Genomic DNA, 13129 nt, shown 5'->3' on the forward strand with positions numbered 1-13129 from the left:
TTGTAGAAAAAAGGACTCGTGTTTAAATCCAAAGATGGAAGTTTCAGCTTTTCTTTAAAAAAGTAAAAAGTCACAAACGGACATAGATGAGATCAAATCTTTCCGGAACATTCAAACCAACACCGCCCGCATGGAGCGTGCCCACGCACACATTAACCGAGAGCCCACTTCCGCTCCGTGCCAGCTGGTTTGTTGACAGCGAAGGAGAAAAGATGGCGGCGTCCGAAGCAGAAACCATGAGAAAACAGACAGATCACTTTTTAAACCCTGAAGACCCGGGACACCTGCAGGACTCGGTGCAGGAGTCGGTGCTGGACTTCCTGCTGAATGAGGTCGGAGGTGACCTGAAGTCTCTGAAGAAGGCGGGAGACCTTCTGGAGAGACTGAGAGAGGAGAACACCGAGCTGGAGGAACAGGTACACTCACCTGCTCTCATGCTGATTAAAAACAGTACCACGACCCTAACCGTCTGACGTCATAACTTTAAAACACACAGAAGCACTTTGAACAAACAGACAAACAAACAAACCTGCCATTAAAATCGGTGATATGCGGTTAAACAGCCAGTGATTGATTTTGGATAATGATCCTGGCCTACACATAATTCACTAAAACAGCTGATCTTTATTGTTGAGAATAACAGCAGAGGCGTATTAATCAATCAATCTTTATTCGTATAGTGCCAATTCATAACAAGTGTTATTTTGAGACGCTTTACAAAGAGCATATGGGATCATATGCAGGAAGGATTTCTCCTTTGTATTCCTCTCGTTCCTGTTGTCCACACTTCCTTTGCCGCTGAGGTGGAGGAGAGGCCGTTCATTAACGAGGACAGCCATGTTTTAAGGGACGACACAGTCCGATGGTGGAGGCTGGGTTGGTTTAGGGACTATATTAAGGATCCTACAACTTAAAACACTTCAATTCAGGTCCTCAGAGATCCTTGAAATGCATTTAAATATTTTAATCTTAGAGCTATGGTCATGGTGTTAAGGCCTATACTGTGAACTGCTGCATAGGTCAATTTCTAAACTGTCATCACAGCTCTGCAGCCGTATCCATTCAGTAACATCTGCATCAATACATGTATTTGCAAGGAGAACCTGACGATATTTTGCCATATCGATTTTTTCAGCACAGGCATAATTTGTATCTGTGTGTATTTGTTAATGTGTGTGTGATTCTTTCAGGTTCTCTCTGTCTCCTGCTCTGTTCCTCCTAAAGTATCTGCAGCTCTGAATGCTGCTGAGGACGCTCAGTGTTCACTGGAAAAGCTGCTGCAGAGAGAGCGAGTCATCTCCAACACACTGCACCAGGTATACATACACCTGTACACACTAACATCAACACACTGCACCAGGTACACACACTTGTACAGCCATAGCCAACCTGAACTGTGCCATAGAGGTTGCAAAGCGTGCTCACAGTCAGAATGTGCAGGACTTCTTCGAGGACGCCACGAACACCAGACACAAATACATCAACTTTCTCAACGACCTCAACAACTACTTTGCAAGGTTTGAGGCACTCAACACCACTCCAGCAAGGAAATCTATTCCTCGCTACGATGAGCAGTCAATCAGCCTGGACACAGCCGATGTCCGGAGAACCCTGAGGAGAGTGAACACCCGGAAAGCAGCGGGCCCTGACCACATACCGGGACTGGTGCTTAAGGAATGTGCTGACCAGCTGGCTGGGGTTCTCACAGACATCTTCAACACCTCGCTGATCCAGGCTGTGGTACCATCATGTTTAAAGACTGCTACAATTAGCCTGCAGTGCCTCCGACTGGAAGTCCCTGCAGAGAGTGGTGAGGACGGCGTAAAAGATCATTAAGACTCAAAAATCCGCTGTCTGACCAGGGCTCAGAAAATCAGCAGAGACACCTCCCACACCCACCAAGGACTGTTTTTGCTGCTGGACTCTGGAAAGAGGTTCCGCAGCCTCCGAAGCAGAACTTCCAGGTTCAAGACTTTTGAACACAAAATAATCCCTCCATTCCCCCTCAAACCCCCACACAGGACTACCTCACTGGACTGTAAAATACAGTATAACATATATCACAAACATGCAATATATTTATCTGTATAGTCATTTTACTCATAGCTTTTCTTTTTATATCTATTTATATCTGCACCTTATTTTTCTATGTAAATACTTGCTGCTGTTTTTTATCCTGCACTACAACGAGCCAAATGCAACGAAATTTCGTTCTTATCTGCACTGTAAAGTACAAGTTTGAATGACAGTAAAGAAAGTCTAAGTCTGTACACACTAACATCAACACACTGCACCAGGTAAACACACCTGTACACACTAACATCAACACACTGCACCAGGTAAACACACCTGTACACACTAACATCAACACACTGCACCAGGTAAACACACCTGTACACACTAACATCAACACACTGCACCAGGTAAACACACCTGTACACACTAACATCCACACACTGGCCTGTACTACGAAGCAGGATTTGGGGTACCCTGAGTTTTCATTCCTATGAAGGTGGTTCACTTGTTACCTGGGTATATCGCCATGTTAACACACTGCACCAGGTGGAAGACAAACATTGTATACATCAATAAACAGACCATAGGGTTGAGTCAGGTACAAAGCTGCAGGTAGAGGTCTCAGGTGTGAAGCTGCAGGTGGAGGTCTCAGGTGTGAAGCTGCAGGTAGAGGTCTCAGGTGTGAAGCTGCAGGTAGAGATCTCATGTGTGAAGTTGCAGGTAGAGGTCTCAGGTGTGAAGCTGCAGGTAGAGGTCTCAGGTAGAGGTTTCAGGTGTGAAGCTGCAGGTAGAGGTCTCAGGTGTGAAGCTGCAGGTAGAGATCTCAGGTGTGAAGCTGCAGGTAGAGATCTCAGGTGTGAAGCTGCAGGTAGAGGTCTCAGGTGTGAAGCTGCAGGTAGAGGTCTCAGGTGTGAAGCTGCAGGTAGAGGTCTCAGGTGTGAAGCTGCAGGTAGAGATCTCAGGTATGAAGCTGCAGGTAGAGGTCTCAGGTATGAAGCTGCAGGTGGAGATTTCCGGTATTTTTTATCTTTACCTGACCTAACTTGATCTTTAATGTTATGATCCTGATGATGTTTTTCTTCGAGTAAGGGTTACTGACTTTATCTTGTGGATCTCAGCAACAGTTTGTCTTTATTTCATGTATTTAGCACCTGCAGGGGGCGCAGTCCTGGATGGATAATCTCAGCCAGACGCTGAACCAAGTGGACACCATAGAGAGACACATGAAGTACCTGCGGTGCCTTCATCATGTGGAGGAACTCAGGTACTGTGGAGGAGGGAGGAGGGGGGGTTGATGACTTGATGTTTATGATGACTTAATGTGTAAATGGTTATTCACTGTTTTCTGAATAAAAATCCAGGTTCTTTGGATATTGTATGTCAGGTAGGCTATAGTGTATAAAACAAAATATTTTGTAGAACATGGCGTCTTGTAGCGAGGAGCCTCGAGATGAAGGGGCTGCATTACTACATTTGTTTAATAGCCTTTTTTAACTATAATTCAAATAACACCATGAGTGTAGTTTGTTCTTATATTTAATTTCATTCAGCTGTTTTAAAGTCACTTTTCTTCTGCTGGATTTCATCTTAATGAAAATAAATTGTAGGTTTAATACCATTCCACCAGTGTTTACCTGCAATATTATAATTCTGATTAAATATTAAATTAATAGACTTTATTGTTTTCTCTGTTACTTTTTTTTCCTTCTTAAAACCTGATATATATTCATATTTGCTGTGTGTCACCTGTTACCATGGTGAATCGGAGTATTGGGGCTCCATTAATGTTGGTTTTTATCGTCGTGGTGCACGCTCTGAACAGAGTGAACCTACTCAGAGTTGATTTAACAAACTCAAATCAGCTGATCTGGAACCAAACACTCTGATTTTCCCACCTGAGGGTAAATCACCTCAGAGTCAGACTGAGTTTGTTCAACCTTCTTTCTGAAACGGGCCCCTGGTGTTTATGATGACTTGATGAAAATGGTGACTTGCACTTACTAGTGGCTTGTCTTTTTAATGTAGCGCTGCAGTCCAGCAGTGCCTGATGACCAGCAGTGTCTGGGAGGCCATCAGGGCAGTGGACAGCATGGCTGGTCTGGATGCTGGACTAAACGAGTCGGGTTGCATTTACCTCCGGGACTTTGTCCGAAAAACGCTTCTCTTCTGGCACAAAATCATCAAGGACCGACTCTCTAGGTAATCCTGCACTCTCACTTAGAAGTGCTCTGATGACACATCGATCGCTGTTACATTGTTCTTGTTCATTGTGCTCTTTTTCTTTTCTTTTTTTGAAGTGATTTTGAAAAAGTTCTTACTCAACTTCATTGGCCAATCATTTCCCCTCCGACCCAATCACTGACTCCCACTGCAAACGGTCAGGAGATCCACAGCCAGCTGGAGCTGCTGGTCACACAGCTGCTGGCTCTGCAGACCTCGTATCCTTCAGTGTGGGCGTTCACAAACCTGTACACCTCTATAGTTTGATTCTATGTGACAGTACACCTCTATAGTTTGATTCTATGTCAGTACACCTCTGTAGTTTGATTCTATGTCACAGTACACCTCTAGTTTGATTCTATGTCACAGTACATCTCTATAGTTTGATTCTATGTCAGTAAATCTCTATAATTTGATTCTATGTCACAGTACATCTCTATTGTTTGATTCTATGTCACAGTACACCTCTATAGTTTGATTCTATGTCAGTACACCTCTATAGTTTGATTCTATATCACAGTACATCTCTGTAGTTTGATTCTATGTGACAATACACCTCTATAGTTTGATTCTATGTGACAGTACATCTCTGTAGTTTGATTCTTTGTCAGTACACCTCTATAGTTTGATTGTATGTCACAGTACACCTCTGTAGTTTGATTCTATATCAGTACAGCTCTATAGTTTGAATCTATGTCACAGTACACCTCTATAGTTTGATTCTATGTCATCACATCTCTATAGTTTGATTCTATGTCACAGTACATCTCTATTGTTTGATTCTATGTCACAGTACATCTCTTTAGTTGGATTCTATGTCACAGTACACCTCTATAGTTTGATTCTATGTCAGTACACCTCTATAGTTTGATTCTATGTCACAGTACACCTCTATAGTTAGATTCTATATCAGTACATCTCTATAGTTTGATTCTATATCACAGTACATCTCCATAGTTTGATTCTATGTGACAGTACACCTCTATAGTTTGAATCTATGTGACAGTACATCTCTATAGTTTGATTCTATGTCACGGTACACCTCTATAGTTTGATTCTATGTGACAGTACATCTCTTTAGTTTGATTTTATGTCACAGTACACCTCTACAGTTTGATTCTCTGTCATTACATCTCTATAGTTTGATTCTATTTCACAGTACATCTCTATAGTTTGATTATATGTCAGTACATCTCTATAGTTTGATTCTATGTCAGTACATCTCTATAGTTTGAATCTATGCGACAGTACACCTCTTTAGTTTGAATCTATGTCACAGTACACCTCTTTAGTTTGATTCTATGTCACAGTACTCCTCTATAGTTTGATTCTATGTCACAGTATATCTCTATAGTTTGAATCTATGTCACAGTACATCTCTATAGTTTGAATCTATGTCACAGTACACCTCTATAGTGTGATTCTATGTTATTACATCTCTATAGTTTGATTCTATATCACAGTACATCTCTATAGTTTGGTTCTATGTCACAGTACACCTCTATAGTTTGAATCTATGTCACAGTACACCTCTATAGTTTGATTCTATGTCACAGTACATCTCTATAGTTTGATTATATGTCTGTACACCTCTATAGTTTGAATCTATGTGACAGTGCACCTCTATAGTTTGATTCTATGTCACAGTACATCTTTATAGTTTGAATCTATGTCACAGTACACCTCTATAGCTTGATTCTATGTCACAGTACATCTCTATAGTTTGATTCTATGTCTGTACACCTCTATAGTTTGATTCTATGTGACAGTACATCTCTATTATTTGATTCTATGTCACAGTACATCTCTTTAGTTTGATTCTATGTCACAGTACACCTCTATAGTTTGATTATATGTCACAGTACACCTCTATAGTTTGAATCTATGTCACAGTACACCTCTATAGTTTGAATCTATGTCACAGTACACCTCTATAGTTTGATTCTATGTCACAGTACATCTCTATTGTTTGATTCTATGTCACAGTACATCTCTTTAGTTTGATTCGATATCACAGTACACCTCTATAGTTTGATTCTATGTCACAGTACACCTCTATAGTTTGAATCTATGTCACAGTACACCTCTATAGTTTGAATCTATGTCACAGTACACCTCTATAGTTTGATTCTATGTCACAGTACATCTCTATAGTTTGATTCTATGTCACAGTACATCTCTATTGTTTGATTCTATGTCACAGTACATCTCTTTAGTTTGATTCTATGTCACAGTACACCTCTATAGTTTGATTCTATATCAGTACATCTCTATAGTTTGATTCTATGTCACAGTACATCTCTATTGTTTGATTATATGTCAGTACATCTCTATAATTTGATTATATGTCACAGTACATCTCTATTGTTTGATTATATGTCAGTACACCTCTATAGTTTGATTGTATGTCACAGTACACCTCTGTAGTTTGATTCTATATCAGTACAGCTCTATAGTTTGAATCTATGTCACAGTACACCTCTATAGTTTGATTCTATGTCACAGTACATCTCTATTGTTTGATTCTATGTCACAGTACATCTCTTTAGTTGGATTCTATGTCACAGTACACCTCTATAGTTTGATTCTATGTCAGTACACCTCTATAGTTTGATTCTATGTCACAGTACACCTCTATAGTTTGATTCTATATCAGTACATCTCTATAGTTTGATTCTATATCACAGTACATCTCCATAGTTTGATTCTATGTGACAGTACACCTCTATAGTTTGAATCTATGTGACAGTACATCTCTATAGTTTGATTCTATGTCAGTACATCTCTATAATTTGATTCTATGTCACAGTACATCTCTATTGTTTGATTCTATGTCACAGTACACCTCTATAGTTTGATTCTATATCACAGTACATCTCTGTAGTTTGATTCTATGTGACAATACACCTCTATAGTTTGATTCTATGTGACAGTACATCTCTGTAGTTTGATTCTTTGTCAGTACACCTCTATAGTTTGATTGTATGTCACAGTACACCTCTGTAGTTTGATTCTATATCAGTACAGCTCTATAGTTTGAATCTATGTGACAATACACCTCTATAGTTTGATTCTATGTCATCACATCTCTATAGTTTGATTCTATGTCACAGTACATCTCTATTGTTTGATTCTATGTCACAGTACATCTCTTTAGTTGGATTCTATGTCACAGTACACCTCTATAGTTTGATTCTATGTCAGTACACCTCTATAGTTTGATTCTATGTCACAGTACACCTCTATAGTTAGATTCTATATCAGTACATCTCTATAGTTTGATTCTATATCACATTACATCTCCATAGTTTGATTCTATGTGACAGTACACCTCTATAGTTTGAATCTATGTGACAGTACATCTCTATAGTTTGATTCTATGTCACGGTACACCTCTATAGTTTGATTCTATGTGACAGTACATCTCTTTAGTTTGATTTTATGTCACAGTACACCTCTGTAGTTTGATTCTATATCAGTACAGCTCTATAGTTTGATTCTATGTCACAGTACACCTCTATAGTTTGATTCTATGTCAGTACACCTCTATAGTTTGATTCTATGTCACAGTACACCTCTATAGTTAGATTCTATATCAGTACATCTCTATAGTTTGATTCTATATCACAGTACATCTCCATAGTTTGATTCTATGTGACAGTACACCTCTATAGTTTGAATCTATGTGACAGTACATCTCTATAGTTTGATTCTATGTCACGGTACACCTCTATAGTTTGATTCTATGTCAGTACATCTCTATAGTTTGATTCTATGTCAGTACATCTCTATAGTTTGAATCTATGCGACAGTACACCTCTTTAGTTTGAATCTATGTCACAGTACACCTCTTTAGTTTGATTCTATGTCACAGTACACCTCTATAGTTTGATTCTATGTCACAGTATATCTCTATAGTTTGAATCTATGTCACAGTACATCTCTATAGTTTGAATCTATGTCACAGTACACCTCTATAGTGTGATTCTATGTTATTACATCTCTATAGTTTGATTCTATATCACAGTACATCTCTATAGTTTGGTTCTATGTCACAGTACACCTCTATAGTTTGAATCTATGTCACAGTACACCTCTATAGTTTGATTCTATGTCACAGTACATCTCTATAGTTTGATTATATGTCTGTACACCTCTATAGTTTGAATCTATGTGACAGTGCACCTCTATAGTTTGATTCTATGTCACAGTACATCTTTATAGTTTGAATCTATGTCACAGTACACCTCTATAGCTTGATTCTATGTCACAGTACATCTCTATAGTTTGATTCTATGTCTGTACACCTCTATAGTTTGATTCTATGTGACAGTACATCTCTATTATTTGATTCTATGTCACAGTACATCTCTTTAGTTTGATTCTATGTCACAGTACACCTCTATAGTTTGATTCTATGTCACAGTACACCTCTATAGTTTGAATCTATGTCACAGTACACCTCTATAGTTTGAATCTATGTCACAGTACACCTCTATAGTTTGATTCTATGTCACAGTACATCTCTATTGTTTGATTCTATGTCACAGTACATCTCTTTAGTTTGATTCGATATCACAGTACACCTCTATAGTTTGATTCTATGTCACAGTACACCTCTATAGTTTGAATCTATGTCACAGTACACCTCTATAGTTTGAATCTATGTCACAGTACACCTCTATAGTTTGATTCTATGTCACAGTACATCTCTATAGTTTGATTCTATGTCACAGTACATCTCTATTGTTTGATTCTATGTCACAGTACATCTCTTTAGTTTGATTCTATGTCACAGTACACCTCTATAGTTTGATTCTATATCAGTACATCTCTATAGTTTGATTCTATGTCACAGTACATCTCTATTGTTTGATTATATGTCAGTACATCTCTATAATTTGATTATATGTCACAGTACATCTCTATTGTTTGATTATATGTCAGTACACCTCTATAGTTTGATTGTATGTCACAGTACACCTCTGTAGTTTGATTCTATATCAGTACATCTCTATAGTTTGATTCTATATCACAGTACATCTCCATAGTTTGATTCTATGTGACAGTACACCTCTATAGTTTGAATCTATGTGACAGTACATCTCTATAGTTTGATTCTATGTCAGTACACCTCTATAGTTTGATTCTATGTCACAGTACACCTCTATAGTTAGATTCTATATCAGTACATCTCTATAGTTTGATTCTATATCACAGTACATCTCCATAGTTTGATTCTATGTGACAGTACACCTCTATAGTTTGAATCTATGTGACAGTACATCTCTATAGTTTGATTCTATGTCACGGTACACCTCTATAGTTTGATTCTATGTGACAGTACATCTCTTTAGTTTGATTTTATGTCACAGTACACCTCTGTAGTTTGATTCTATATCAGTACAGCTCTATAGTTTGATTCTATGTCACAGTACACCTCTATAGTTTGATTCTATGTCAGTACACCTCTATAGTTTGATTCTATGTCACAGTACACCTCTATAGTTAGATTCTATATCAGTACATCTCTATAGTTTGATTCTATATCACAGTACATCTCCATAGTTTGATTCTATGTGACAGTACACCTCTATAGTTTGAATCTATGTGACAGTACATCTCTATAGTTTGATTCTATGTCACGGTACACCTCTATAGTTTGATTCTATGTGACAGTACATCTCTTTAGTTTGATTTTATGTCACAGTACACCTCTACAGTTTGATTCTCTGTCATTACATCTCTATAGTTTGATTCTATTTCACAGTACATCTCTATAGTTTGATTATATGTCAGTACATCTCTATAGTTTGATTCTATGTCAGTACATCTCTATAGTTTGAATCTATGCGACAGTACACCTCTTTAGTTTGAATCTATGTCACAGTACACCTCTTTAGTTTGATTCTATGTCACAGTACACCTCTATAGTTTGATTCTATGTCACAGTATATCTCTATAGTTTGAATCTATGTCACAGTACATCTCTATAGTTTGAATCTATGTCACAGTACACCTCTATAGTGTGATTCTATGTTATTACATCTCTATAGTTTGATTCTATATCACAGTACATCTCTATAGTTTGGTTCTATGTCACAGTACACCTCTATAGTTTGAATCTATGTCACAGTACACCTCTATAGTTTGATTCTATGTCACAGTACATCTCTATAGTTTGATTATATGTCTGTACACCTCTATAGTTTGAATCTATGTGACAGTGCACCTCTATAGTTTGATTCTATGTCACAGTACATCTTTATAGTTTGAATCTATGTCACAGTACACCTCTATAGCTTGATTCTATGTCACAGTACATCTCTATAGTTTGATTCTATGTCTGTACACCTCTATAGTTTGATTCTATGTGACAGTACATCTCTATTATTTGATTCTATGTCACAGTACATCTCTTTAGTTTGATTCTATGTCACAGTACACCTCTATAGTTTGATTCTATGTCACAGTACACCTCTATAGTTTGAATCTATGTCACAGTACACCTCTATAGTTTGAATCTATGTCACAGTACACCTCTATAGTTTGATTCTATGTCACAGTACATCTCTATTGTTTGATTCTATGTCACAGTACATCTCTTTAGTTTGATTCGATATCACAGTACACCTCTATAGTTTGATTCTATGTCACAGTACACCTCTATAGTTTGAATCTATGTCACAGTACACCTCTATAGTTTGAATCTATGTCACAGTACACCTCTATAGTTTGATTCTATGTCACAGTACATCTCTATAGTTTGATTCTATGTCACAGTACATCTCTATTGTTTGATTCTATGTCACAGTACATCTCTTTAGTTTGATTCTATGTCACAGTACACCTCTATAGTTTGATTCTATATCAGTACATCTCTATAGTTTGATTCTATGTCACAGTACATCTCTATTGTTTGATTATATGTCAGTACATCTCTATAATTTGATTATATGTCACAGTACATCTCTATTGTTTGATTATATGTCAGTACACCTCTATAGTTTGATTGTATGTCACAGTACACCTCTGTAGTTTGATTCTATATCAGTACATCTCTATAGTTTGATTCTATTTCACAGTACATCTCCATAGTTTGATTCTATGTGACAGTACACCTCTATAGTTTGAATCTATGTGACAGTACATCTCTATAGTTTGATTCTATGTCAGTACATCTCTATAATTTGATTCTATGTCACAGTACATCTCTATTGTTTGATTCTATGTCACAGTACACCTCTATAGTTTGATTCTATATCACAGTACATCTCTGTAGTTTGATTCTATGTGACAATACACCTCTATAGTTTGATTCTATGTGACAGTACATCTCTGTAGTTTGATTCTTTGTCAGTACACCTCTATAGTTTGATTGTATGTCACAGTACACCTCTGTAGTTTGATTCTATATCAGTACAGCTCTATAGTTTGAATCTATGTCACAGTACACCTCTATAGTTTGATTCTATGTCATCACATCTCTATAGTTTGATTCTATGTCACAGTACATCTCTATTGTTTGATTCTATGTCACAGTACATCTCTTTAGTTGGATTCTATGTCACAGTACACCTCTATAGTTTGATTCTATGTCAGTACACCTCTATAGTTTGATTCTATGTCACAGTACACCTCTATAGTTAGATTCTATATCAGTACATCTCTATAGTTTGATTCTATATCACAGTACATCTCCATAGTTTGATTCTATGTGACAGTACACCTCTATAGTTTGAATCTATGTGACAGTACATCTCTATAGTTTGATTCTATGTCACGGTACACCTCTATAGTTTGATTCTATGTGACAGTACATCTCTTTAGTTTGATTTTATGTCACAGTACACCTCTGTAGTTTGATTCTATATCAGTACAGCTCTATAGTTTGATTCTATGTCACAGTACACCTCTATAGTTTGATTCTATGTCAGTACACCTCTATAGTTTGATTCTATGTCACAGTACACCTCTATAGTTAGATTCTATATCAGTACATCTCTATAGTTTGATTCTATATCACAGTACATCTCCATAGTTTGATTCTATGTGACAGTACACCTCTATAGTTTGAATCTATGTGACAGTACATCTCTATAGTTTGATTCTATGTCACGGTACACCTCTATAGTTTGATTCTATGTGACAGTACATCTCTTTAGTTTGATTTTATGTCACAGTACACCTCTACAGTTTGATTCTCTGTCATTACATCTCTATAGTTTGATTCTATTTCACAGTACATCTCTATAGTTTGATTATATGTCAGTACATCTCTATAGTTTGATTCTATGTCAGTACATCTCTATAGTTTGAATCTATGCGACAGTACACCTCTTTAGTTTGAATCTATGTCACAGTACACCTCTTTAGTTTGATTCTATGTCACAGTACACCTCTATAGTTTGATTCTATGTCACAGTATATCTCTATAGTTTGAATCTATGTCACAGTACATCTCTATAGTTTGAATCTATGTCACAGTACACCTCTATAGTGTGATTCTATGTTATTACATCTCTATAGTTTGATTCTATATCACAGTACATCTCTATAGTTTGGTTCTATGTCACAGTACACCTCTATAGTTTGAATCTATGTCACAGTACACCTCTATAGTTTGATTCTATGTCACAGTACATCTCTATAGTTTGATTATATGTCTGTACACCTCTATAGTTTGAATCTATGTGACAGTGCACCTCTATAGTTTGATTCTATGTCACAGTACATCTTTATAGTTTGAATCTATGTCACAGTACACCTCTATAGCTTGATTCTATGTCACAGTACATCTCTATAGTTTGATTCTATGTCTGTACACCTCTATAGTTTGATTCTATGTGACAGTACATCTCTATTATTTGATTCTATGTCACAGTACATCTCT

General features: G+C 37.1%; 1 protein-coding gene across 3 annotated transcripts in view; it reads left to right on the forward strand.

Moving 5' to 3' along the window:
- The window catches only part of rint1 (RAD50 interactor 1), a 26098-nt gene continuing 12969 nt past the window's right edge, over positions 1-13129 (forward strand). The window contains exons 1-5 of one of the 3 annotated variants that reach the window (XM_065951295.1): positions 1-416; positions 1191-1316; positions 3165-3280; positions 4042-4215; positions 4314-4454. In XM_065951295.1, coding sequence (XP_065807367.1) covers positions 87-416; positions 1191-1316; positions 3165-3280; positions 4042-4215; positions 4314-4454 — 887 coding nt within the window. In that variant the 5' untranslated portion in view covers positions 1-86. Of the gene's footprint in view, positions 417-1190; positions 1317-2553; positions 2563-3164; positions 3281-4041; positions 4216-4313; positions 4455-13129 lie in introns of those variants that run through there. The other 2 variants (XM_020638764.3, XM_065951296.1) reach the window with 2 other exon arrangements.

The sequence above is a fragment of the Labrus bergylta genome, chromosome 23 (genome assembly GCF_963930695.1).
Source record: "Labrus bergylta chromosome 23, fLabBer1.1, whole genome shotgun sequence".
NCBI lineage: Eukaryota > Metazoa > Chordata > Actinopteri > Labriformes > Labridae > Labrus > Labrus bergylta.